The following is a 27,529-nucleotide window of genomic DNA, read 5'->3' as shown; positions in this document are numbered from 1 at the left end:
TTTCACATACTTCAAGTCAAACTGTACAATTTTGGGCCTTCTTTTTGTTTTTCCCTGTTAACATTATATTATTGGTAGTGTTCATATCATTAGCATAAAAAAATGACAGTCTCTTTGGATGATAATTTTGAGTTTAAATCAAAATTTAGGGCTTCCCTGGTGGCGCAGTGGTTGAGAGTCCGCCTGCCGATGCAGGGGACGCGGGTTCGTGCCCCGGTCCGGGAAGATTCCGCGTGCCTTGGAGCGGCTGGGTCCATGAGCCGTGGCCGCTGGGCCTGCAAGTCCGGAGCCTGTGCTCCGCAACGGGAGAGGCCACAACAGTGAGAGGCCCGCGTACCGCAAAAACAAACAAACAAACAAACAAAATTTAAACCACACAGCAGGGAATTCCCTGGCGGACTCAGTGAATTTCTCAGTGCTTTCTCTATATAACTGTTATATACTGCATATGTATAAATCTAGATGATGGGTGATGGGTGTTCATTATAACAGTTATATAGTCCTTCTCAGTGAAGGACTCAGTGCTTTCACTGCTGTGGCTCAGGTGCAAAAAGTAAACCACACAGCAATGTAGTGAATCAACACTGGCATTCTTTTTAAAATGATGTAAATTAAAATTCAAAACTTACATAAGAGGACCTCACACATAGTGTTGTTTCATCAAACTTTTCCTCCAGTAACATATGTATGGGGGTCGTGATGTAAATGTGTTTCTTACAATGCCTGGGTTAAAAAACCTTGAGAACCACCAGGCTGAAGAAATCCTTACTCATTTCACAAGGACACATGTTCAAGATGCCCCCTAAGGCGCTCTTGGGAATGTTGAAAAACCGTAAATTTACAAGATGTCCATCAACAGGTGGTGGGAAGGAACAAATATATTGTGGCAGCCTCACAAGGTGGAATACTGTACGGTAGTGAAAACAGTATGTGCAGAAAGCTCCACTTAGTACACAATAGGTTGGTGAGAGAAGCAGGTAGCAGAGTTTCACACACTGAACATATCAACTTCAAACACACACACCATGTTGTTCGAAGCTATGGATATTATAAAGGGAAAAGCTGTAACGACAGCCTGGAGACAACAGATGAGTGTTTGCTAGATGTATACCACACCCCCTCTATGATCTCAAGTCTCTTGGACAAGGACTAGCTCCTTCCCATGGTCGCACAGGAATGGCCCTTTTCCACTCACTCAGCAAGTGTTTACGGAACACCTACTGTGTGCCAGGCCCTGTTTAGGCAGGGATGATTCATCAATGGATGAGACAGATGAAGACCGCCACCTGGGACATGTCCCTGGTGGCGCGGTGGTTAAGAATCCACTTGCCAATGCAGGGGACACGGGTTCGAGCCCTGCTCTGGGAAGATCCCACATGCCACGGAGCAACTAAGCCGGTGCGCCACAACTACTGAGCCTGTGCTCTAGAGCCCGTGAGCCACAACTACTGAGCCCGCGTGCCACAACTACTGAAGCCCTCGTGCTTAAATTCTGTGCTCTGCAACAAGAGAAGCCACTGCAGTGAGAAGCCCGCGTACCCCAATGCAGAGTAGCCTCCGCTCACCGCAACTAGAGAAAGCCCGCGGGCAGCAAAGAAGACCCAACGCAGCCATAAATTAATTAATTAAAATAAATAAATAATAAATAACAATAAATAAATGACAAAAAAGAGAGAGACCTCCACCTGGTGAAGCTAGCATTCTGGTGGGGAAGATGCAGACGAAGGACAAAATGCAAAATCTGTCGCTATCAAACACTCACTGCAAACTCAGAGAGCGCACAGACCTGGGTCAGTTTTTGGAGTTACGGCTGGTGGCCCTGACTGCTCCAACCTCCAGCACTATCCACAACTCAGAAACCAACCAGATTCAGGGAACACGCTGTCCAAGGAAGCAGGCAGGGCTCTGATTTTCACTGTTATGCAAGCTCCTTACCACCCGGAGTCCAGGAGCAAAGAGCTCCTGGCCAGCAGCCCCAGCCCCTGAAGGATTCCGGCTGTTACCGAGCAAGGGGAGCCATGGGGGACTTGGAGCACAGATGGGACATGACGTGACACATAAGCTGACGGGCTCCTGCTGGGGAACTGACGGTGGGGAGGGCAGAGGCAGGGGAGCAGGGAGCAGTCCCGTTACAGGGAGAAGGGCTGGTGCAGTGGCTGAACTCTGAAACTATATTGGAGGTACAGGCATGGGACTTTCAGGCAGAGATGATGTGGGGGTTGGTGAAAGGGAAACATCAAGGCGGACGGTGGGGAACGTGGGCAGAAGGCGGAGACGCTACTTACAGAGAGTGGAAGGACTGGCTTTGGGGCCCAGAGGTTCTGCTGAGGACCCCAGAGTCTGAGGTGTCTGTCCCCGGGGGACCGGGCGGGGGGCGGTGAGGGTGGATGACAGCTTCAGGGGATTAGGGGCCTGTGGGTAAGGGCACCTCAGTCCACGACCGGGGTTTGGGGATGAGGGAGAGTTCGTAGTGGGCAGGGGGGAATCGGTCTTTGGAAGAGCAGAGGGGGGGCGGGCAGGAACAAGGCTGTTGGGTGAGGAAGACGAAAAGAGGGGAAAGCATCCTTGGGAGTGCGACACAGGAAACTGAACAGGTTGTGCAAGCCGAAACCTTGTGAGACGGGGGTGGAGGCGTTTGCACCTAGGCAGGGGGGCGGAGGGCTGCGCACCTGAGAGAATGAAGACAGGCAAGTACCGGGAGGAGGTTAGGGAGTCGTGCCCTGGGGGAGGGAGAAAGAAGGGGAATCCGCCCACGCGGGAGGAGAAAGGACGAAGGGAGAGGAGGGGGATATAGGGGCCCGCGCCCCATGGGAAGAGGCGAATGGGGGTCTGCACATCACGGGGAGGAGCGAATAGGGGGTCCGTACCTCACGGGTATGGGGGAAGACTAGGGGGTCTGCGCGCCATGGGAGTAGGGAATAAGGGGTCCGCGCCCCATGGGGAGAGCGGGAGATAAGGCGGTCCGTGCCACTCAGGCAAAGGTGCCCCCCACCCCCAACTCCCGGGCACCCGCGCCCACCCCGCTCCCGCCCAGCCCGGAGGTGGCCGCCGCGCAGCTCCCAGTCGCCTTGGACGCCCTGACGCTCCCCACAGCCAGACCTAGGGCTCTCTCCCCGCCCGGGGGTTGAAAACCGAGGCCCAAGAACCACCTGAAGGGAACTCAGCGCCGGACACCGGACCGTCGACTTCCTCTTCCCTGTCAGCGCGCCACCTGGCTGTGCGCATGCGCAGGTTCCGAGCTGCGGCTTCGCCGGGTGCCGGGGGCGGGGCGGGGGGCGGGGTTCTTTCCCAACTCCGTAGGGGGTCGTGGTGACTCACTGCTCACATTGTCTGTGCTTACCTGGACTATGTGTCTTTGATGAACTTTATGTACAATATCAGTGTATCATTTTGATGTACGTTCCTTTGTCCCGAAAACGTGTATGAATGTATCTTTGACTTCTAGCAGGTGGTACAGTTCTCAGAGCTTTTTGAGAGTCTCCTAGGTTATAATCCTCAGTTTGGCTCAAATAAAATCCTCCTCTTTCTCTTCTTAGTTTGATTGTTCATTGAATTTTCATCGACAGGTTAAACAGAGTTGCCATGTAACCCAGCAATTCCACTCCAAGGCATCTACTCAAGAGTACTGAAAGCATATATTCACAAAAAAAACTTGTACATGAACAATTATAGTAGCCTTATGCATAAGAGCCCCAAAGCGGAAACAGCCCGAAGGTCCATCAACTGATAAACAAAATGTAGTATAGCCATATGATGAAATATTATTCAGCCATAAAAAGGAATGAAGTACCGACACTTGCTACAACACGCATGAACCCTGACAACGTTATGCTGAGTGAAGTCACAGCACCTGTCGTATGATACCATTTACATGAAATGTCCAGCGTAGTGAAATCTGTAGAGACAGGAAGTATATTAGCGGTTGCCAGGGGCTGGAGGAAGGAGGGAATGGGGAGTGACTGCTAATTGGAGGGGGAGGGGGTAATGAAATGCACTGGAATTAAAGAACGGTGATCACTGCATGACCTCATGAAAATACTAAAATCCATTGATTTGTACACCTACACATTTTTTCTACTTAAAAATTGTTTAATCTATTTTACCAGAAAGGATTCAGTTGAATTCCTCTGGTCACTCTAAGCCTAGACATCCTAGACTTATGTATTTGCTATTTTCTTCTGGGTTAAACACACTCTCAACCTATTCATCTCTTAGGGTCTTAAGTGCTGCCCTTGTAAATGTGGGGTTTTTTAACTTGGCAAAGGCAGCCTTGAACCCTATACCCGCCTCATCTCCGGTGAAGCCATTTCCCCAACTGCTGTCCACGAAGGGATTTCACCTATGGCCTTTTGCCCCTCCCACGGTGGATGGGGTCTCTTCTCCCTAAATCCCATTCTCTCTTGGTCCATAACATCATCCACCCTTAGCTTCCCTCCTCCCTTCTTGGCCATTTCATCTTCATCTGGCTGCCTCCTTTCCCTGTTTTTCCCATGGTTGCTTGCTTCCTGGGTCTCCTCCCTGAGTGCTCCCCTAACATAGTCTGAGATCTACAAGGCTCTACCTACCTTATCCTGCCCACTCCCCTCACCCCTTTCTCCCTCATGCCCCTAATTCCCCTCCCACATCAGCACATACCACTCCCTGCAGGGGCAGTCTTCCTTCTCTACCCCTTGGTTAATCACTCCTCACAGCTCTCTGCTGTTATTTTGTTTCTTTTTCCTATTCAAGTTCATGTCGATGCTTTTGTGACAGTTTGATAAATGCCCATCTTGCTTTCTAACTAGCCAGTTCCACAAGGCTGGACACACTGTCTGCCGTGCTCCTAGTTAGACTCTACAGGGACCAACGTGCTGACATACATCGGAGATGCTCATCAAGTGTTTGTGGATTGAATGAACTGGAAGATGTTTTCCAAAACATGAATCATGATTGCTGGTGACAGCTGAGACTCTGGATGTGATTTCTTATTTTCGTATTTTTCTGGACATTCCAAGTCTTGGCTTTCAGTGAGCAAGGATTACTTTAGAATCAGAAAACAACAAAGACATGCACCCAAGGTGTGGCTGCCCGCTGTTCACTTGTGCTGGTGTACCTCCATCTAGCTCTTTTAGTTCAACAAACATTTATTGAGTACTTGTTACAGTATTCCAGCAGCCAGGGATAAAGCAGAAAACAGAACAAGGTGTTTACAGTCCAGCAGGGAAAGTAAACAAGCACAATGCATCATGTATCAGTCGGATGGGTTGATGCCTTGGAGAGACATAAAGCAGGGAAAGAGGACAGAGTGTGACTGTTGGGCAGAGGCAGTTGCAGTTTTAAATAAGAGAATTCGGGGAAGGCCTCACTGAGTAGGTGCTGTGTGACTGACGAATTGCAGGAGGTGAGGACCTGAGCCAGAAGGTGTTGGGGGAAGAGGATCCCCATGGAGAGAACAAGGATTGCAGAGGCCCTGACATGAGAACATGCCTGGTGTGTATGAGGAAGAGCAGGGAGGCCACTGAAACTTGAACAGAGTGACCAAGGGGGAGATGGGAGAAGAGGGAACAGGGAGGTGACGGGGCTATCAATTAAAACATTATGGGGCTTCCCTGGCGGTGCAGTGGTTAAGAATCTGCCTGCCAATGCAGGGTACAAGGGTTCCAGCCCTGGTCCGGGAAGATCCCACATGCCAAGGAGCAACTAAGCCCGTGCACCACAACTACTGAGCCTGCGCTCTAGAGCCCACGAGCCACAACTACTGAAGCCCGCAAGCCACGACTATTGAAGCCTGCGCGCCTAGAGCCCGTGCTCTGCAACAAGAGAAGCCACTGCAGTGAGAAGCCCGCGCACCGCAACGAAGAGTAGCCCCTGCTCACCGCAACTAGAGAAAGCCTGTGCGCAGCAACGAAGACCCAACGCAGCCAAAAATAAAATATAAATAAATTAATTTATAAAAAATAAATTAATTAAAAAATTGAAATTTCAAAGGCTGGCCAGGATGCAAAGCATCACAAAGTCTCATTTGTTGCTGGTGGGAAAGCAATATGGCACAACCGCTGTGGACAGGAGCTTTGCAGTTTCTTACAAAGCTCAACATAGGCTTACTGTAATGACCCACAATCGCACTCCTAGGTATTTAACCAAGAGGAATGAAAACCTACGTACTGAATGTTTGTGGTCCCCCACCCCATCCCATTCATGTTGAGCTCCTAATCTCTAATATGCTGGTATGTGAAGCTGGGGTCTTTGGGAGGTGATTAGGTCTGAGGATGCAGTCCTCATGAATGGAATCAGTGCCCTCATAAACAAGACCCCAGAGAACTCTCCTGCCCCTTCCACCATGTGAGGACACTGCGAGAAGATGGTCAGATCTATGAACCAAGAGCCCATCTGGAACTTCTACACATTCTTAGGAGATGGACTTCTATTAGGATGCTGAAAGGTTCCTTCCCCTCAGCCAGCGAAGGGGGCGGGAGCTGGGAGTACAGGTACGGGGCATCTCTTCCTTAACTTTTCTGAGATCTCTTTTCACTAATGGCTGTTCATTAATAGGACTTAATTTTCAAGACTAGTTCTGGAATTCCCCAAAGGGTACTTGGTTGAGCAGGCCATGCCTTCTCTCAAAGCAGCAAACAGACACCACCAGAGGGTTTTTTTGGTTTGTTTCTTGGCCTCGTGGTAAGGCCTGTGAGATCTTAGTTCCCCAACCAGGGATTGAACCCGGGCCCCCAGCAGTGGAAGCGCAGAGTCCTAACCACTGGACTGCCAGGGAATTCCTTTTTTTTTTTTTTTTTTCAAGCTGAGTTTTTAAACTTGCTGGGCAAGGGAATGCACACTGAATACTTCTCCAGGTAGGAGCAGGGAAGGTTAAAGTTCTAAAGGAACTAGAAAGGGCAATGTATTCATTTCCTATGGCTGCTGTAACTAACTGCCACAAACTTTGTGGCTTAAAACTACACAAATGGACTTCCCTGGCGGCGCAGTGATTAAGAATCTGCCTGCCAATGCAGGGGACACAGGTTCGAGCCCTGCTCTGGGAAGATCCCACATGCTGCGGAGCAACTAAGCCCAGGCGCCACAACTACTGAGCCTGTGCTCTAGAGCCCATGAGCTGCAACTACTGAGCCCACGTTCCACAACTACTGAAGCCTGCATGCCTAGAGCCTGCGCTCCGCAACAGAGGCCACTGCAATGAGAAGCCCGCGCACCGCAACAAAGAGTAACCCCCGCTCACTGCAACTAGAGAAAGCCTGCGTGCAGCAAGGAAGACCCAATGTAGCCAAAAATAAATAGATAAATTTATATGTATTTAAAAAAATCACTACACAAATGTATTCTGGAGACAGAAATCTGAAACGAGTCATATGAGGCTAAAATCAAGGTGTCAGCAGGGCTGGTTCCTTCTGGAGGCTCCAGGGGGGATACCAGTGTCCCTGCCTTTTCCAGCTTCTAGAAGCTGCTTCCAACATCATATCCCATTCTGACTCTGATCCTCCTGCTTCCCTCTTGTAAGAACACAGTGTCCCTGTGATGACACTGAGCCCACCCAGATATCCCAGGATAATCTCCCCGTCTCAGATCTTTGACTTAATTACTCCTTCCAAGTCCCTTGGCCATATAAACCATCAGAGGCTCCAGTGATTAGGATGTAGACCTATGTGGGAGGCCATTATTCAGCCTACCAATGAGGGTTCCTGACTGCTGTGTTTTACTTTTATTTTTTTGTCTGTGCCACGCAGCATGTGGGATCTTAGTTCCCCAACCAGGGATCAAACCCTCCTGACTGCTATGTTAATCAAGTATTGCAACCCAGCCTGTGGGAGAACAGAAGAGGGCCTGGGTCTGAACAGGAATGGTTAAAACTAGCCGTACTGGCCACCAATCAGTCAAGGCTTGTAAGAGGCTACGCCCTGGGGCTTCCCTGGTGGTGCAGTGGTTAAGAATCCACTTGCCAATGCAGGGAACACGGGTTCGAGCCCTGGTCTGGGAAGATCCCACATGCTGCCGAGCAACCAAGCCCATGTGCCACAACTACTGAAGCCCACACGCTCTACAGCCCGTGCTCTGCAACAAGAGAAGCCACCGCAGTGAGAAGCCTGAGCACCACAACGAAGAGTAGCCCCTGCTCGCCGCAACTACAGAAAGCCCGTGCACAGCAACGAAGACCCAATGCAGCCAAAAATAAATAAATTAACTTAAAAAAAAAAAAAAGAGGCTATGCCCTGGGTCTCTCTCAGATTCAGCTGTTAGCCCTGGTGTAGAGAAGCCCAACATCCAATTGCAGCATCTCCAAAGCAAGAGCTGCACCAAGGAGAGTTTTCCTCTTGCATTGCCCTGCGGGGGGTGGGGGTGGAGTTGGTGTTCCTAATTTGTATGAAGGTGGGGTGTAGACTATCAGCGGCCCTGCTGCAGTCTCAGCCAGGAGGAGGCTGAAAGAGTGCAAGGAGGACCAGAAGAAAGAGGGAAAGGGCAGGAAAGAGTTTTCTTTAATGCTTGTGCTAGTTTTCTATTGTTCCCATAACAAAGTACCAGAAACATAGCTTAAAACAACGCAGATTTATTATCTCATAGCCTTAATTAGCTCAGTGACCTTCCCTCTGAGTATGCCTCCATAGGAACAAGTCAAACTTCCAAGGGGAGCCACCCCGGGGCTCCGAGGCTATGCCAACCAGTGTGAGCAGCTCTCAGCCAGCCAGCACTGCAGGGCCTCAGGAGGGATGCTCCCAGGTCCTCCCAGACTTCTCTGTAGCCTCCTACTCCCCATTCCCGGAGACCCACCCTCTTCTTCACAATAACACCCTCTCATTATCCAAGTCCCAAAGAAAGAAGTTATTCTTAGGCCCTGAGCTGTGGGATGCTGATTCAGAGAAGTTTCTGCCGAGATGCCCCCATCCATGCTTACAACTGCCCTGCGACCCTGACTTAGCCACTTCTGGTTTTAAAAAGGTCCAAAGAGAACCCAAACTCACCTCTTTTTATCTCCACCTTTTAATTCCTCATCAAATGATTATAACAATGTATGATTTGTGATAGAGGAAAAATCATACACAAGTAACAGTCCCTTAGGAGACCCCATGTTTATTTCTCTATGATCAACTCCCAACCTACATCCGTATGTGTGCACACTTTACATGGCAAATTTTCCATTTTATGCTTTTGGTTGCCGGCCATATTATAAGCGTTTTCAATATGGCAACAAAACCTTTATCATCATGGTTTGGCATGGTTGCATGGAACAAATCACAAGTGTCCCAAATGAACAATGAGGGGCGACAATGTAAACATAACAACTCAGTGTTTCTCTGTGTGTTTGTCTCAACAACTAAAGCAACGCATCATATTTCTCGGCAGCAGCCCTTTCCTTCTTAGGAGAACCCGCTCTGGTCTCCGTATTAAGAGGAATAACATCACTGTTCATTCACAAGCGACTTCCTCACCCAGGTGCCCCTGCTGAAACGAGTCCTCAGCACCTGGCAGGAACGTGACGCGGAAATACTTTCAAATGCCAATCCGCTGTAATTCTGTGGTTGCTGTGAGCTGGAGCACCGTGTGGGGTTTCTCACCAGCGTGGCTTTGCTGACACAGCTAAGACAGCAAGGGCTCCCGCCGACAGCTTCCCTCGCTGGATTCCGGTAAGAGTTTGCTTACGAACAGTAAGGCAGACACTCCCTCTTAAAGGATTCCTCTTCCCGATTACACAGGCTCTTTCCAGTTTAAGGACTCGGATGTACGGGCAGGTGAGTTCTCCAGGGAAGTATCCGCCTGACTTCCTCAGGTTTTACTCCAGTGTAGGCACTATCATGTCTGGTACAGGCCGAATCATCCCTGAAGCCTTTGCCACATTTACTACCATCCTGTGTCCTCTGCAAGAGTTCCCTAATGTGTAGGCTCAACAGGATGGCTGAGGAATGTCTCACATCCACCAGTCCGCTGGACAGCTCAGAGCAGTCTTTTCCACTGACAGGGAGGAGCCACCCCTGAAGACACTTCTCTCTCATATAGGTTTTTGAGAGCCAGTCGGAAGATGAGTGTGGCCCACGTTCATTAAAAATCCACGGGTTGTTCTCCAGGGTGTGATCTTTGGTGTCGGATGAGGGAAGAGCTCCTTCTGAATGTTTTCCCACACTGAGGACAATGACTGGGACCCTCCCTGCTGTGGAGCCTCTGATGTACTGCCAGGTGAGAGTTCTGCTTGAAGGACTTTCCACAATCTGGACACTGGTACGGGGTCTCCTTAGTGTGAATTCTCTGGTGTTTGGTCAGACAGGAGCTGTCCCTGAAAGCTTTACCACACTGATTACACTCATAGGGCTTCTCGCCAGTATGAGTCCTCTGGTGACGTATGAGGCCGGCGATGTTCCTGAAAAGTTTCTGACACTGATCACAGCCATAGGGCTTCTCACCAGTATGAATCCTCTGGTGCCTGATGAGGTAAGCACTCTCAATGAAAGTTTTCCCACATTCTTTACACTCATAGGGTTTCTCCCCAGAATGGATCTTCTGATGCACAATGAGGTGAGAGTTACGGTTGAAGGATTTCCCGCATTCCACACATTCGAAGGGCTTCTCTCCAGTGTGAGTCCTCTCGTGCTGGGTGAGGTATGAGCCATCTCGGAAGGCCTTTCCACATTTGCTACATTCATAAGGCTTCTCCCCAGTGTGGATTCTGAGATGCACAGTGAGGTGGGAGATGTCAGTGAAAGGTTTCCCACACTCATTACATCTATATGGTTTTTCCCCTGTATGAGTTCTTTGATGCAGAATGAGGGACGAATTTCGGTTGAAGGTCTTCCCACATTCTGGACATTCGTAAGGTTTCTCCCCAGTGTGAATTCTCTGGTGTTGCGTCAGAGCTGACCCATCACTGAAGGCTTTCCCACATTTACTGCATTTATAGGGCTTTTCTCCTGTATGGATTCTCTGATGCACAATTAGGTTATAGTTCTTGGAGAAGGATTTTCCACACTCATTACAGGTATAAGGTTTCTCTCCAGTGTGAGTTCGGTGATGTAAAACAAGAGACGAGTTCCGTTTGAAGCACTTGCCACATTCAGTACATGTGTACAGTTTTTCTCCAGGGCTGTTCCTCCTGTTTTCATTAAGAGATGAACTCAGGGTAAAGATGTCCCCAAAGTCCTTACCTTCATACAGTTTCTTCCCTCTTTTCGTTATTTTTTGTTCACCAAGAGGGGTAAAATGGTTGAAAGACTTAACACTTTCAGGGTATTTATAGGGTTTCTCTCTAGTTTGAGTTCTTCCAAATTGAATAACTTCCATGGAATGGTTGAAGGCTTTCCCACAGGTGTCACTGTCACCTGCTCTCTTAGCTACATAACTTTTCTGACAATTGTGTAAAGCTGGGTCACAATCCAGGCTTTTAACACCTGAGCCACGTACATGGAAACCGTTTCTTGTGGAAACTCTCTGACGTCGTGGAAGGTCTGGGCTCACGCTCAAATGCTCGCCAAATCCGGGATATTCACGAATTGCTCCCTGAGCTCCTGGTTCCCCCTGAGTTAAGGCTGATTGCCTCAAATGTCCCTCCTGGTTCTCACAGTCCCAACTGTTACCTAGAATGGAGAAATGAGGACCCTCTCGTGTAAATCCTTCCACCTCCATGTCACAGGACAGTTCTTCCTCAGCAATGTTCTCAGCTGTCATTTTCAATCTTCTGTCCCAGGCTGGAAAGCAAAGAATGAAAAAGACAGACTTAAGTACATGAAGCCGTGTGTGGAAGAGGAATGAAAGATGGTGACAGGCCAAGTGTGTGAGTGTGTCTTTTTACTTGTTTTCTTTTTGAAATTCAGATCTATATGAGGGGGAGATACTGTGAGAGTTGAGGGATGGAGCCAAGAACAGGTTCAAGAAGAGCCACATGGCATTTCTACCCTCCTAGAGAACAGGCAGGGGGAATGGTGTTGGGGGTAAATATCACCAAAAGGATTAGCCTGAGACGTGGGAGATCAGAGGCCAGGTGTCACTCTGATGACACAGTAACACATCTCGGCCACTGTGATCTTGTCCCCATCACCCACTTCCCCTACCAATAACCAGTACACACTCCAGATCCTCCACTTCACAATGGGCTTAAAATAGCATTGAACGAGCAGTTTTCACCCCACCTTTGTGGTCAGAGTTCTGCCTTCGTGGATGGGACACAACACAGGCCTGGTGACCTGACACTTCTGAAATTCCTAGATCTGTCAACGACCTTCCTGCAGGGTTATTATGAGAATTACATCATGTGTGCTGGCTCTGAGCTGGGGAACAGACAGTACTGTAAGTGGCTGCCAGTGTCTTCACTGTTATGGATCTTTCTCTAACCATGCTCCCGCCCCTTTGACTTGAAGATATCAAGAAAACTGGCTCTCGGGCTTCCCTGGTGGCACAGTAAAGAATCTGTCTGCCAATGAAGGGGACACGGGTTTGAGCCCTGGTCCGGGAATATCCCACATGCCACAGAGCAACTAAGCCCATGTGCCACAACTACTGAGCCTGCGCTCTAGCGCCCACGAGCCACAACTACTGAGCCTGCATGCCACAACTACTGAAGCCCGTGCACCTGTAGCCTGTGCTCTGCAACAAGAGAAGCCACCGCAGTGAGAAGCCCGTGCATCACAATGAAGAGTAGCCCCTGCTCGCCGCAACTAGAGAAAGCCCGTGCGCAGCAACAAAGACCCAGCACAGCCAAAAATAAAATTAATTAATTAATTAATTTTTAAAAATTTCCAAACAACCAAAAACAGAGTAAGAGTCAAAATACAAATGGCAGGTGGAGAGACGATACTATAAAGTATAAAAGAGACAAAGGAATAGTGCCAGAGATCTATAAAAAAATTCTTCCAGAATAGCACATAAAAGGGGAAAAACTGGGTAAAGGATACAAGGAGGAACTTGACAGAGAGAAAATAGAAAAGTCCTGAATACATGAATTCTTGCTCATTCGCACCTAAAGGCATTTACAAACTGTAACTTTAAGAATACAAAATATGCACATTTCAGTTGAGTAAAAGTAAAACAAGGCATGATAATATAATGCTTGAGCAGGTCATGCAAGAAGAGAGTTGGTGGGCACGTAAAGAGGTCAGTCCACTTGGCGGTGTAACTTGGTAGTGGCCATCGAAACATAAAACAGGCACATTCCGCCACCTTGCAATTCCACTTGGTGGTGTCTTAGACTCAGAAAGCCTGAGTCCCAAGCATAACTGGACATCAAGCTATACCTAAGGAGATGGTGTTAAAGGCCACCAGGAAAAAGACAACCAGTGAAGGAATGAACAGTACTGTGATTAACTTGGTAACAAAAATAGAAACCTGATAGTAATGGAAGATTACCATCAAAGTGCTGAGGGAAAAAACTGTCAGAATGAAAGTAAGGGACTTCCCTGGTGGCACAGTGGTTGGGAATCTGCCTGCCAATGCAGGGGACACGGGTTCGAGCCCTGGTCTGGGAAGATCCCACATGCCACAGAGCAACTAAGCCCACTGCTGTTCCACAGTAGTGCTGTGGCATTGCTGCGCCACCACTACTAAGCCTGCACTCTAGAGCCCACAAGCCACAACTACTGAGCCCTAATGCCACAACTACTGAAGCCCGTGCCCCTAGAGCCCGTGCTCCGCAACAAGAGAAGCCACCGCTTCTCACTGCCCGTGCACCACAACAAAGAGTAGCCCCCGCTCACCACAACTAGAGAAAGCCCACATGCAGCAACGAAGGCCCAACGCAGCCAAAATTAAATAAATAAATAAAAATTTTTTAAAAAGAGTGAAAGATAAAGGCAACTTCAGAAAAGCAAAAGCAGGGTTTATCTCCAAGGACACTTGCCAAAAGAATTAGGAAAAAACTGTTCTTCAGGGAAAAAAAAATAACCCAGAAGGAAGGAATGGAGAGAACATGTATTTAAATGAAATCCAGCACTGACGACATAAAATGAAGCAGTAACAATGACTCAGGGGTTAACAATGGGATGGACTAAAATACTGAATGGCAGTGGTCTGTGAGATGAAAATGGGGTAGCAAAATTAAGTGTCCTGACATTCTTATATTGTTCATGATTCATGTTAGACCTGGTCAAGTCAGGAATAAAAGAATAAATGTCATGTAAAACTTCCAAGCCCACAGAGCAGTGGTTCTCAACCAGAGACGGTTTTACCCTCAAAAGACACTTGGCAACATCTGGGAACATTTTTGGCTCTCATGACTTGGGGTCAGATGCTACTGGAATCTAGGGATGCTGTGAAATACCTTTAAAACACAAGGCAGCCTCTCACACATAGAATGACCAGCCTCAAAACTCAAAAGTAAATAGTGCTGAAGTGGGAAAACCCTGTTACAGGAGAAAAGAATAATAAAGAAAAGGAAAAAACAACAGATCAATCCAGAAGAAGGTGCTAAGGGGGAAAGCTCAAAAAGGACAGGTTAAGATAGAAAGTATAAAATAGGACATCACAATAACAATAAATGTAAGTGGCTTTGATGGGCAAGATAAACACTGTGTCAGACTGCATTAAAAAATGTGTTTGTAACAGACATCAAAAGCAAAAGGACACAGAAGACAAAAGCAAAAGTTCGGAACAGACAAATGCTAACCAAACAAAGATTGAATGGTGCTTTGTTAACCAACAATAAACTTCAAGGATGATAAAAGGGCAATATAACAATGGCAAAGATGTCTACATTAACAGCATACCTCCAAACACAGAGCAAAGTCAGCAAATCCAACCATACTGGAAGGGTTTAAGAACCTCTTTCAGAAATGGAAATGCAGAAAGACTGAACAGAGACAAGCATAAGAGAATGTAATTAGCCAGCCTGGTCACACAGCTGACTGAAGACCCACTACCAACAATTAGAGCCAAAGGCTTTCCAAGCACAAGTGGAACATTTGCTAACACTGGTCACAAACCAGGCCAAAGAATAAGTTCAACAAAGACCAGACCACAGTCTCTTGACTACAAATGTGTTCAAGTTAAAAACCAGTAACAGAAAGAATGCCAAATACAAAAAATAATAGTAAGTTTAAATTTTAAAAAAACCTATTTATTTGGAAAAATGAAAACCTTTTCCTCAGTAATTCACAGAGAAATGTTGATGCAAATTAGAAAGCATCTACTTAGAAAACACAGAGGACTGAACAACTGATGATGATGGCACATCTCAAAACATGTAGCAAAGGAGGATGCAGCTAAAGAAGTTCCTAGGCGAAAAATGTTGGTCTTTAATGCATGGGGCTTTTTTTTGGTTTGTTTTTTTTTTTGTTATTGTTTTTTGTTTTTGTTTTGTTTTTGTTTTTGTTTTTTGTGGCCATGCCATGCGGCTTGCAGGACCTTAGTTCCCCAACCACGGATTGAACCTGTACCCTCAGCAGTGAAAGCGCAGAGTCCTAACCACTGGACTGCCAGGGAAGTCCCTAATCTTGTATTTTAAAGAGAAGACTGAAAGTTAGTGAGATCACTGTTTGACTTAAGAAGTAAGGGAAAGAGCCACAGAGAAAACCAACACGAGGTGAAAGGAAGGTGATAATAAAGGTAAGATCAAAAATTACAGAAACCAAATACAAGGAAACAGCCAAGAACATGAAGAAAACCAAAAGTCTGTTATTTGAAAAGACTAATGAAATTACCTTTGGCAAGAGTAATCATAAAATAAAGAACAAGAAGGCATACATAGGTGATATTCGTCATAAAAGGGGGATTTAATTAAGAAACAGAAGAAAGTTATCAAAATGGCAACATTAGATTTATCCTACAAAAGAAGGCCTATGAAACATTAGAACATCTACTGATACGATTCCCGACATTTTCAGATTAAAGCAGAAGACAGCCCCCTACATCCTATCTCAATAAATTCAGAAAGTAATTTGAACAAATCTCACCCAGACTCTTGATCAAAATGCTCTCAGATTAAAGTAGTAGACCCCTTTACCCTACGTCAATAAATTGATAAGGTATTTTAAGGAAAGCTCCAACTCATGATGAAAATTCTTATCAACTATGAACACAAGGAATTAAGGTAAACATCACACGTGAGGAAACATAAGAACTGTTCAGTCTGAAGCCAAGGCCAAGACCCCAGAGGCCTGCTAGGTCCACAGCATTCAACAGTGATGCGGAGGGGCCAGCTGGCCAGGAGGACCATATCCCCATCTGTCACTCCTGGCTGCTCCTACTTTTCAGACCTCCTGAGGCTGCCTTATTACCATGCTGCATGTTTCCTCTACTGAGCCTTCTGAGTAGACTGGGGCCTGGGTGGCCTACAGCTGTCCTGTGGAAACAAGAGATGGAGAGCACCTCCCTACAAGTCTGTAAGGGGAGGACGTATGTGTGCACTTAAAAGAAATGAGGTAAGTCAGACATATATAGGATGATACCACTTAGTTCAAATTTTTAGACACACAAAGTATTCTCGAAGTAAAAATATTAAAATGCCCTGGCAACACATCTACCAAAGCTGTGATCATGACTGTCTTGGGAGTGTGGAAGGGAACAGCCCTAGAGAAGCAAAGGGAATGTCCATTTCATCTATAATAGATACTTCCTTTATTGAAATAAGACTTACATACCACTAAGAAAGTGAAAAGACAACCTACCAAACAGGAGAAAATACTTACAAAGCACGTATCTGATAAAGGACTTGCGGAAGATATAAAAAACTCTTATAGCCCAATAATTACAGGACAACCCAAATTTTAAAAATAGGCAAAGGATCTGAATAAACATTTCTCCAAAGAAGACATACAGATGGCCAATAAGCACATGAAAAGATGATCAACATCATTAGTTACTAGGGAAATGCTAATCAAAACCCAGGCTTAGGGGCTTCCCTGGTGGCGCAGGGGTTGAGAGTCCGCCTGCCGATGCAGGGGACCCGGGTTCGTGCCCCGGTCCGGGAAGATCCCACATGCCGCGGAACGGCTGGGCCCGTAAGCCATAGCCGCTGAGCCTGCGCTCCGCAACAGGAGAGGCCACAACAGTGAGAGGCCCGCGTACCGCAAAAAAAAAAAAACAAAAAAACAACCCAGGCTTTCACTGCCATGGGCCTGGGTTCAATCCGTGGTCGGGGTCAAGCCACACAGCACGGCCAAAAAAAAAAAAAAAGACAATAACAAGTGTTGTGAGCATGTGGAGAAACTGAAACCCTCACACACTGTTGGGGGGAATGTAAAATGGTACAGCTGAGACCTCCCTGGTGGCGCAGTGGTTAAGAATTCACCTGCCAATGCAGGGGACACAGGTTTTATCCCTGGTCCGGAAAGATCCCACATGCCATGGAGCACCCAAGCCCATGTGCCACAACTACTGAAGCCCACGCACCTAGAGCCCGTGCTCTAGCCCCTGCGCGCCACAACTAGAGAAAACCCGCGAGCAGCAACAAAGACCCAACACAGCCAAAAAATAAGTAAATAAATAAAATGGTGCAGCTGCTTTGGAAAACAGTCTGACAGTTTCTCAAAAAGTTAAACAGAGTTATCATATGACCCTGCAATTCCACTCCTAGGTATCTACTCAAGAAAAACGTAAACATATGTCTACACATAAACTTCTCCATGAATTATGAGTACATAACAGCACTATTCATGATAAACAAAAGTGGAAACAACCCAAATAAACGTCCACCAACCGATGAATGGATAAACAAAATGTCGAAATACACACAATGGAATATTCTTCAGGCTTAAGAAGGAGTGAAATACTGATAAATGCTTCAATAACACAGATGAATCCTGAAAATATTATACGCAGTAAAAGAACTCAGACACAAAAGACTCCATAGTGTATGATCACATTTAAGTGAAACATCCGGAAAAGGCAATTCCATACACACTGAAAGTCAATTCGCGGCTGCCAGGAGCTGGGAGAAGGCAGTATGGGGAGTGACTCCTAGTTGGTATGGGGTTTCTTCTTGGATTGATGAAAACGTTCTGGAAATATATAGTGGTGACGGCTGCACAACTTCGTGCATATACTAAGAACCACCGAGTTGTGCACTCTGAATGAAAGAATCATATGATACGTGGATTATATTTCAATAAAGCTGTGATAAGTAAATTTACACCTATAAGGGGACAAGTTTCACCTAGCCTGACCTGCAGCGCTTGACCTTGGCAGTTTTTCCCCTGGGGGCATCCAGAAATCTGTGGAGGTGTCAGGTTGTCACAAAGACCGAAGGAGCGGGAACTACTAGCATCTGATGGGCCTGGACCAGGGATGCATACTTGCTAATACACTTGGGACTGCTCCACGTGATGTTGGACCAACCTGTGGGCCGAAATCCCTGCAGGTATTAACCTGGGGTACTGAACTACGGAACAATACTACATGTGTTACAAGACATCAGGGAAAAGGTGCCTTCATTTAGGGGAAGGAAGTTGAATGGAAGTCCAGATACAGCCCTGAATTTATGAACTCATTCCCTATTTTGCACCTCTCTCCTTGACCAAAACTGGCCATTCCAACTCTACACTCAATCAGTGAGGGCCTGAGTGCCATAGCGGTTACTGCAAAAAGAACAATCACAAGCATACAGGAGGACATTAGGACAGACTTCAGGGAAATAATATTAAATTAGGGTATTTAATGCAGGAACTACACTGAATTTCATTAATTAAGGTTGTTTTAAAAATCTCGTATTATTGCCCTCATACATATCTGTGTAGCTATTTTTGGCACTACAATGATACCAAAACTATGTTGTAAAAAATTCACCTTGATGCTGTTCACAAATTTGGTGGGGGGGGGGCGTCTCTATTCCTCCCCCACCCCACTCGTCCTCTGACCTCAGATATTCACAATACCACTTCCCTGGAGCCCCAGTATGACTCATTTTCCCCAGCCTGTCCTTCTCTTCCCCATGGCCACCAAAGAAGATGGTCTCTAAGGCTTTCTATACACTGAATGTTGCCCCAGCACATGTTGAGACTTCAGGTCTGTTTGGAGAACTGTTTTCTGTGATAAATTGTCCTGATGTTGTTCCAGGTCATAGCAGAGGGGGTGACTGACCCTTCACCTGTCACCCCAGATCATCCAGACAGCCTGGGTTGCCTTAACTGCGTAAGTGCTTAGAACCTGCTTCCACCAAGGTACTTTCTTCCATTCCTATTTAATACACCTGGTCTGGATCCACCCACAACATTCACTGTTCCAGCAGCATCCAGCCATACCTCACCTCATTCAACTGCACTGAAGACAATAAATTCTGACTGTCCCATTTCTCTTAATCCAAACCTACAACCTCCAGCAGCAGATTGCTTCTTATGTTTTCCAGGTAGCTGTGCCAAACATTTAAATATAGAAATAATTTTTTTAATACAAATGCCTTTCCTTTTATTGATTCTTTACATTTAATTTTTAAAGTTATATGAATATTTAATATTATCTATAAAATTCTTTTCAGGACAGTAAAAGGCATATTGCTACTATTGATCATAAAGACTGAGCATTGGGCTTCCCTGTTGGCACAGTGGTTAAGAATCTGCCTGCCAATGCAGGGGACAGAGGTTCCAGCCCTGGTAATACTCCCAAAATGGAAGCAACTCAAATGGCTATCAACTGATGAATGGATAAACAAATTAATATATTCATACAAGGGAATATTATTCATCCATAAAAATGAGCCAAGTACTGATACACTGTAACATGGATGAACCTTGAAAACATTTTTAAGTGCAAGAAACCAAAACAAAGGACTACATATTGTATGGCCATTTATATGAAACGCCTACAATAGGCAAATGCAGAGACAGAAAGTAGATTAGTAATTGCCTGGGGCTAAGAAGGATGGAGGAAATGGGAAGTGAGTTCTAACGGGCAGGGGTTTTCTTTGGGGGCATGATGAAAATATTCTAAAACTGATCTCGGTGATGGCTGCACCACCTGGTGAATATACTAAGAAGCACTGAATGGTATACCTTAGAGAGTGAATTATATGGTATATGAATTATACCTCAATACAGCTATTTAAACAATTAAGCAGGTGTTGAATCTGTTGGAGTCAGAACTACTGGTCTAGACTCCACTTGGCATGTTTCCGGTATCTTGGGATTAAAGCTTGCGGAGAGGGCTTCCCTGGTGGCGCAGTGGTTAGGAACATGCCTGCTGACACTGGGGACATGGGTTCCAGCCCTGGCCTGGGAAGATCCCACATGCTGCGGAGCAACAAAGCCCGTGCGCCACAACTACTGAGCCTGCGCTCTAGAGCCCGTGTGCCACAACTACTGAAGCCTGTGGGCCACAACTACTGAGCCCGTGGGCCACAACTACTGAGCCCGTGGGCCACACCAAGCCCACAAGCCACAACTACTGAGCCCACGTGCCACAATAACAGAGCCCGTGAGCCACAACTACTGAGGCTGTACTCTAGAGTCCACGGGCCACAACTACTGAGCCCATGTGCCACAACTACTGAGCCCATATGCCACAACTACTGAGCCTGTGCTCTAGAGCCCACAGGCCACAACTACTGAGCCTGCACTCTAGAGCCCGCGAGCCACAACTACTGAGCCCACGAGCCATGACTACTGAGCCCGCGAGCCATAACTACTGGGCCCGCAAGCCACAACTACTGGGCCCGCAAGCCACAACTACTGAGCCTGTGCTCTAGAGCCTGTGAGTCGCAACTACTGAGCCCACAAGCCACAACTACTGAACCCGTGAGCCAACTGCTGAGACTGCTCTCTAAAGCCTGCAAGCCACAACTACTGAGCCTGTGCACCACAACTACTGAGCCTGCACTCTAGAGCCCACAAGCCACAACTACTGAGCCCGTGTGCCAAAACCACTGAGCCCACGAGCCACAACTACTGAGCCCGCGTGCCTAGAGCCCATACTCCGCAACGAGAAGCCACCACAATGAGAAGCCCGTGCACCAAAATGAAGAGCAGCCCCCGCTCGCCACAACTAGAGAAAGACTGCGTGCAGCAACGAAGACCCAATGCAGCCAAAAATAAAAATAAATAAATCAATTGATAAATAAATAAAATAAAGTGTGTGGAGAATTCCATTCCCAGGCACTCACCTCTGAAGGGCTTTATACGCAGTCTCTATGACCCTGCAGAAGGATCCACTTAAGCCCAATGACTGGATGTTTGACATCAATGGTTGCCAGACCTCAGATGACTGACCCCATCTGCATGGTTCTTGCCATCTCTGTGGACCACACATGATGTTTACTTCTTCAAATGATACATTCTTTAACAAAAATAAATTGTTTGCCACTAATTTTAGCCCTGTCCAAATAAAGTTACCCACCTCATTACCAATTGTGATTAACAGCCTGACTTCTTTTTTTGTGTGTGTGATACGCGGGCCTCTCACCAATGTGGCCTCTCCCGTTGCGGAGCACAGGCTCCGGACACGCAGGCTCAACGGCCATGGCTTACGGGCCTAGCCGCTCCGCGGCATGTGGGATCTTCCCAGACTGGGGCACGAACCCATGTCCCCTGCATCGGCAGGCGGACTCTCAACCATTGCGCCACCAGGGAAGCCCCTGACTTCATTTTTGATGACTGACTGCTGACAGCTTTCAACCCCCCATCCTCACCACCACCTACTGCCCCTTCTCCTTCTGCAAACGAGGCAAACTAACAAGAAAGCCTGAGTGTTTTCTCCTTGGTGTTGGCAGGAAGTTCAAACCATGCAAGCCCCAACCAATGCAAGGCCACCCTCATCTCAACTCCATTAATCACTATAGAAGCCCAGCGAGCTTCCTTTTCCTGCTGTCTCACGATTTTTGTTTGCTTATTTGGTTTTTGGCCGCACCACGTGGCATTCCAGATCTTAGTTCCCCAACCAGGGATTGAACCCACGCCCCCTGCAGTGGAAGGGAGAAGACTTAACAATTGGACCACCAGGGAAGTCCCACTCACACTTTTTTGGATCATCATGGGAAGTCTGCCCTGCTCTCCAAGACAGTCTCATTACTGAGTAATAAACCTTTTGTCTTCTTGTGGGAGGGTGTGTAAGATATAAAAAGATGTGTGTTTGAGGCTGGGAGAAAAGAAGGGTAAAGCTAATGAGGCAAAGTATTAATAACTTGATAATCTGGATGGTTTTCCAAGTGTTTATTGAACTATTCCTGCAACATTTCTGTAGGTGTAAAACTTCAAAATAAAAAGTCGAGTGCTAAGGGAGAGAAACAATCAACAGAAGGGAGAAAAGTTGCTTGCTGTGGGTGGAAAAAATAACAAAGTCTTAGTGTTCAAAACATATTTTTACAAGCCCAAGTCGCTAATAAGCAATTTTTTTTAAATTGGCAAAGGATAAGGGATCTTTCTGGGGTGATGGTAATTTTGATAAAGGTTTGGACTGCATTTGTCAAAACTCATCCAGTGATACAATGAATATCTGTGCATTTCAATGTAAGTCAGTTTTCCCTCAAAAATTTAAAAAGCAATATTGAACTCTAATTGATGTTAAGCGTAGTAAGGTGTTTGAGGGGGGAGTGGAGTGATATCTGCCATTTACTTTGACTGTATCCCAAAAAGATTAGTGGGTGGCTAAAAGGGTGGACAAAGGGAACAAATATAGGGCATACAGCAAGTAGAGCAGAGTTAATGAGTTGGTTTAAGGACGCACAAGTGTCTTAACTTTTCTATATGTAGAAAAACTTTTATCGTAAACTACTGCGGGAAGAGGAGCTAAGGAAACGAACCCACTAAACCAAGGAAGAGGAAAGCGAAGTGGCCACTAGCAGTTGGAAAAACGCAGCCCTCACTGAGAAGTGCAGCAAGATCTGATTTTGCAGCTATTAGGTGGGGAAAAAACAGGTGATTTGACACCTCCCGGTCTGCAGAGGGGTGGGAAACGGCACAGTCTGCGGGCGCAACGCGGCCACCTCGGCCCGAGACCCACCGACGCCCACACGGACCCTCCCACCACCCGGCAGCAGAACGGCGGCAGACCCGGGGCTCGCCCCAGCGGCCGGGCCAGGACACCCGGCAGGCAGGGGCAAAAAGGCCCCTATGGAAGGACGAGCGCGGAACCGCCGGAAAACGCGGAGGAAATCGCTAGGGCGTCCTCACTCTAAGAGGGAGCTTCCACACCCGCCGAGGTACGTCCACACCCGCAGCGGGGCGTCCACACTCGCCGTGGGGTGTCCTCAACTGCAGGGGACGTCCACACTGCAGAAGGGGGGCGTCCACACCTGCCGGAGGGGGCGTCCTCAACTGCATGGGACGTCCACACTGCAGAAGGGGGGCGTCCACACCTGCCGGAGGGGGCGTCCTCAACTGCATGGGACGTCCACACTGCAAAAGGGGGGCGTCCACACCCGTCGGGGGACATCCACACCGCAGAAGGGGGGCGTCTACATTGGCCGGGGGCGTCCTCACTCGCTAGGGCCGCCGCGCCTCGGGCGGACCCCCGGCCCTGCGAGTCGGACGCGCCCACTGACCCCGGGAAACCCGCCGGCAGTCGCTCCGCTCCTGCGTCACCAAGACCCAGCGGACACCGCCCCCCGCGACACACACACCGCCCTCGGGGGAAATCGGGGAACCGAAAGGGCGATGGGCGCAGCAGACTCACCGGAGGCTGGCCGGCGGCACCTGCGGCAGCGGCGGGAGCTGCCGCGGCCATGTTCGGTACAAATGCGCGTGCGCGCGCCGGGACCCGGATGTGCGCGTCCCAGGAGACTCCGCGGCCACCGCTGGACCCTTGCGGTGTAGAGACCCCAGTGCCTGCCTTTCGCTTCTGCTCGGCACCGCGCCGGATCCAGTCCCCTCGCCCTGGGCGGGGGTCGGCCGCAAGGTTCCGGGCTGTCACCACCCGCCCTGCGCCCAGTCTTCGCCTCCAGCCCAGGGACTTAAGAGCTGTTCTGTCAGGAAGAGCTGTCCCTTCCCCTCATTTACTTATTCAGTTATTTATTGATATCAATGTGGATTCGCTGACATTTATTTTCGCTTTATCCCAGGACATCATTATTGTGCAGCCTTATTTTTATGTACTGCATAGTTTGCTGAAATAATTCTATATCATCACATTTTTAAGAAAAATATGTTAAAATTCAGATAAGGGCAACTCATTATCCATTGACAGTATAGTTATTTCCTTAGAAATCTAAACAGAAGCTGCACATTTTTGGAATTAATGGGAGTTAGGTAAGGATTTTAGATGGACGATTAGGAATGCAAATCAATGTATGTGTCGTGGAAAAATCAGTATATAAAAATTAGCAGCAAGCAGTTAGAAAATGTGCTTTTAAAAGAAATAAATGTTCTCAGTTTTATGTATGTGTATAAAATAAAACAATTTCAAAAAGAAATAATTAGTATATGTACAAAAAATAATAAATACCCACACTTCCACTATCCAGCATGAATGTGGGAGGGCAACCCCCAGAGTAGCCCAGGCAGGATGTGTGTGAGGCCTAGGGTTCCAGGCACAGTTCCTACACAGCCTAAGTCAAGGTGAAGGAGACAATTCTCAAAGAATCTCACCCAATATATACACTTTTTTGTTTTCGTATTGGTGATTGTAGGGGTTTTTTCGTTGAAGTATAGTTGATTTACAATATTGTGTTAGTTTCAGATGTACAACAAAGTAATTCAGTTTTTTTTTCAGATTCTTTTTCCACTATAGGTTATTATAAGATATTGAGGATAGTTCCCTGTGCTTACAGTAATCCTTGTTGCTTATCTGTTTTATGTATCATAGTTTGTATCTGTTAATCCCATACTCCTAATTTATCCCTACCTCTCTCTCTTTCCCCTTTGGTAACCATAAGTTTCTTTTCTCTGTGAGTCTGTCTCTGTTTTGTATATAAATTCATTTGTATTATTTTTTAGATTCTACATGGTATAGATACAGTGATATAATATTTATATATATTTGTCTTTCTCTGTATGACTTATGTCACTCAGTATGATATTCTCTAGGTCCACCCAAGTTGCTACAAATGGCAATATTTCATTATTTTTTATGGCTGAGTAATATTCCATTACATATGTATACACATATATGTATATGCAATGTGTACATATATAATATATACATACCACATGTATATATGTAATATATACATACTATATCTTATTTTTTAATATTTATTTTATTATTTATTTGGTTGCACTGGGTCTTTAGTTGTGGCAGGTGGGCTCCTTAGTTGTGGCACGCAAACTCTTAGTTACAGCATACACGTGGGATCTAATTCCCTGACCAGGGATCGAACCTGGGCCCCCTGCATTGGGAGCAAGGAGCCTTAACCACTGCGCCACCAGGGAAGTCCCCATACCTTCTTAAATCAATCATCTGCTGATAGGCACTTGGGTTATTAGGGTTTTCCTCTTAGTCGCCACCCAGGGACACAGGTCCCAACGTGGTCGCTTTTCTTCCCTTCCTGCCCAATTACTTGTAGATCTCTCTTACAGCCTTGGATGTACAGGAGTCCTTCTGCCAACTTCCAGTTCGTTTTCAGTGAGAATTGTTCCACATGTAGATGTATTTTTCATGTGTTCATGGAGGGAGGTGCGATCCATGTCCCTCTTACTCCACCATCTTGATCTATCACCAATAATCTCCCTTTTGATTAGGTTAAGGTCAACTGATTTAAAACCTAAATTACATCTTTAAAATCCCTTCCTCTTTGCTGTACAACCGAAATGAATCAGGGTGTAATACCAGGAGGTGGAAATCATGGGCGCCATCTTAGAATTTTGCCTACCACAATGTCCACTCTAGAAGTTGAAATGCATTGATTTAACTTGCAGGCCCTTGACAACCAGCAAGTCTGCACACTTCCTGTATGTCTGTTAATTAGCTACCCAATCTTTTTCGGGACTGGTCACTTTACATTGTTTATCCATGTATATGCTGGAGTCTATCTCACAACTGTGTATGAACCTTTATGTAGCAGCTCCCCTGACTCCTTTTCGTCTGATGTTCCTGTCTGGCTTCTCCAGGTGTCATAGTCAGGGCCAGCATACACTGAGATGGAGTCAGAAGTACAAAAGTTTATTGGGGAATAACACTAGTGAAAGAATGAAAAAGTGAAAAGGGGAGAAAGCAGGATTGGCCAGGAGGCACTGTCAGACCACCATGCTGCCTAGCAATAAGCTCAGGGCAGACTGCCAGTGAGAGGAGTCTTGTGTGGGGTGCAAACATCCAGGCCTGTGGACCATGGACTTGCGTGCTTGGTGGCCAGAGGCTGCTGGGAAAAGAGTGTGACCTGGGCTCCTAAGGGGCTCACAGCTGACAGCAGGTCCCTCTTTGAAGGCAAGTCAGGGTAGCAGCCAACCAATAGTCTATCCTTGGTGCCTTGTCATCTGTTGGTGCACACAGTGCCCTTAAAGAAAAAGATCTTTCACTCAGGTTACAAAGCCTTGTCTGGTCGAGTCCTGCCCTCCAGCTCCATCAGGTTCTAGCCCCTTGGTTTCTGTGGCCTCCGATCCTCTTTCAATTCCTAGACTTCTCCATCAGGAACAGAAGCCAGAGTGCTCAAGATTCCTTAAGGGTCTACCAAAATGGTATCATTCCTTTTAAAATTAGAGGAGAAAAATGAGTGTAATCCAGTCTGGCTTATGTTCATCTTTATACAAATGTAGTAATAAAATGTATTTTTTTCCTATTTTTTGATGGAGGAAGGAGCCCACGAAGGCCAAAGTGCCTCAGGCTTGAGAAAGAAGGTCGGGATCTGCCCCTGCCTTGCCCCTCCTCACACCAGGTTCTCCGTTATCAGACACCCCTGCTCTGGAGAGCACTCTCCTCTGTACTCCCTCTTCTGGTCAGTGCCTCATTTTTTCAGGTTTTCTATTGCTGATGATCCCCAAGTACATCATACCAGCCCAGTCCCCTCCCTGTACTCCAGACTAAAACAGTCTCCTGCCTCCTTGACTCTCCACTGGAAGGCCTGATGAGCATCTTACATGCCCCAAAGCGAATGCCAGTGCTGTCCTCAATCCCAGCTCCTCTCACAGCGTTGCCTGTCTTGGTCACCAGCGTTTCCATTCTTTCCCTGATAAAGGCCAAATCTTTTTTTTTTTGGTAATAAACTTATTTATTTATTTATTTTTGGCTGTGTTGGGTCTTCGTTGCTGCGCGTGGGCTTTTTCTAGTTGTGGTGAGCAGGGGCTACTCTTCGTAGTGGTGCACGGGCTTCTCGTTGTGGTGGCTTCTCTTGTTACAGAGCATGGGCTCTATGTGCACAGGCTTCAGTAGTTGTGGCACGTGGGCTCTAGAGCGCAGGCTCAGTAGTTGTGGCACATGGGATTAGTTGCTCCACGGCATGTGGGATTCTCCCGGACCAGGGCTCGAACCTGTGTCACCTGCATTGGCAGGCGGATTCTTAACTGCTGAGTCACCAGGGAAGTCCCAGGCCAAATCTTCTTTGGTGTCTGGACTCTGCTAATTCATATCCTACCTGTGACTGGACGGCAGGTCCTGCCAGCATCGTGCTCAAACCTACCCAGAATGCAGCCAACTCTCACTGCCTGCCTGACGGCCAGCATCTCTTACAGTGGTCATGTCACCAGCCCCCCAGTTCTATCCTTCTCCCCAGCTAAATTTCCCCATAGCAGCCAGAGACTTTCCATGGCACCTCCCTCCTTTGCTCAAAATGTTT

The 27,529-nt window shown here is 47.1% G+C and overlaps 1 protein-coding gene across 7 annotated transcripts; it reads right to left on the bottom strand.

Moving 5' to 3' along the window:
• Positions 1 to 9,041: 9,041 nt before the first annotated feature.
• Positions 9,042 to 23,572, bottom strand: ZNF329 (zinc finger protein 329). 7 transcript variants are annotated; one of them, XM_032614940.1, is made up of 4 exons: positions 23,500 to 23,530; positions 22,998 to 23,159; positions 20,993 to 21,123; positions 9,042 to 11,660 (listed from the first exon to the last, which is right to left on the bottom strand). In XM_032614940.1, the coding sequence occupies exon 4, from the start codon at positions 11,638 to 11,640 to the stop codon at positions 10,024 to 10,026; it is 1,617 nt and encodes a 538-aa protein (XP_032470831.1). In that variant the 5' UTR covers positions 11,641 to 11,660; positions 20,993 to 21,123; positions 22,998 to 23,159; positions 23,500 to 23,530; the 3' UTR covers positions 9,042 to 10,023. The 7 variants fall into 7 exon arrangements, with proteins under 7 accessions (XP_032470831.1, XP_032470834.1, XP_032470833.1 ...); XM_032614943.1 differs by having other exon boundaries at positions 22,998 to 23,096; XM_032614942.1 differs by lacking the exon at positions 22,998 to 23,159 and having other exon boundaries at positions 23,500 to 23,546.
• Between the last annotated feature and the right edge of the window lie 3,957 nt (positions 23,573 to 27,529).

The sequence above is a fragment of the Phocoena sinus genome, chromosome 19 (genome assembly GCF_008692025.1).
Source record: "Phocoena sinus isolate mPhoSin1 chromosome 19, mPhoSin1.pri, whole genome shotgun sequence".
NCBI classification, from domain to species: Eukaryota; Metazoa; Chordata; class Mammalia; order Artiodactyla; family Phocoenidae; genus Phocoena; species Phocoena sinus.
The sequence above is the reverse complement of the archived record's forward strand: the minus strand, read 5'-3'. Positions and strand labels throughout refer to the sequence as shown.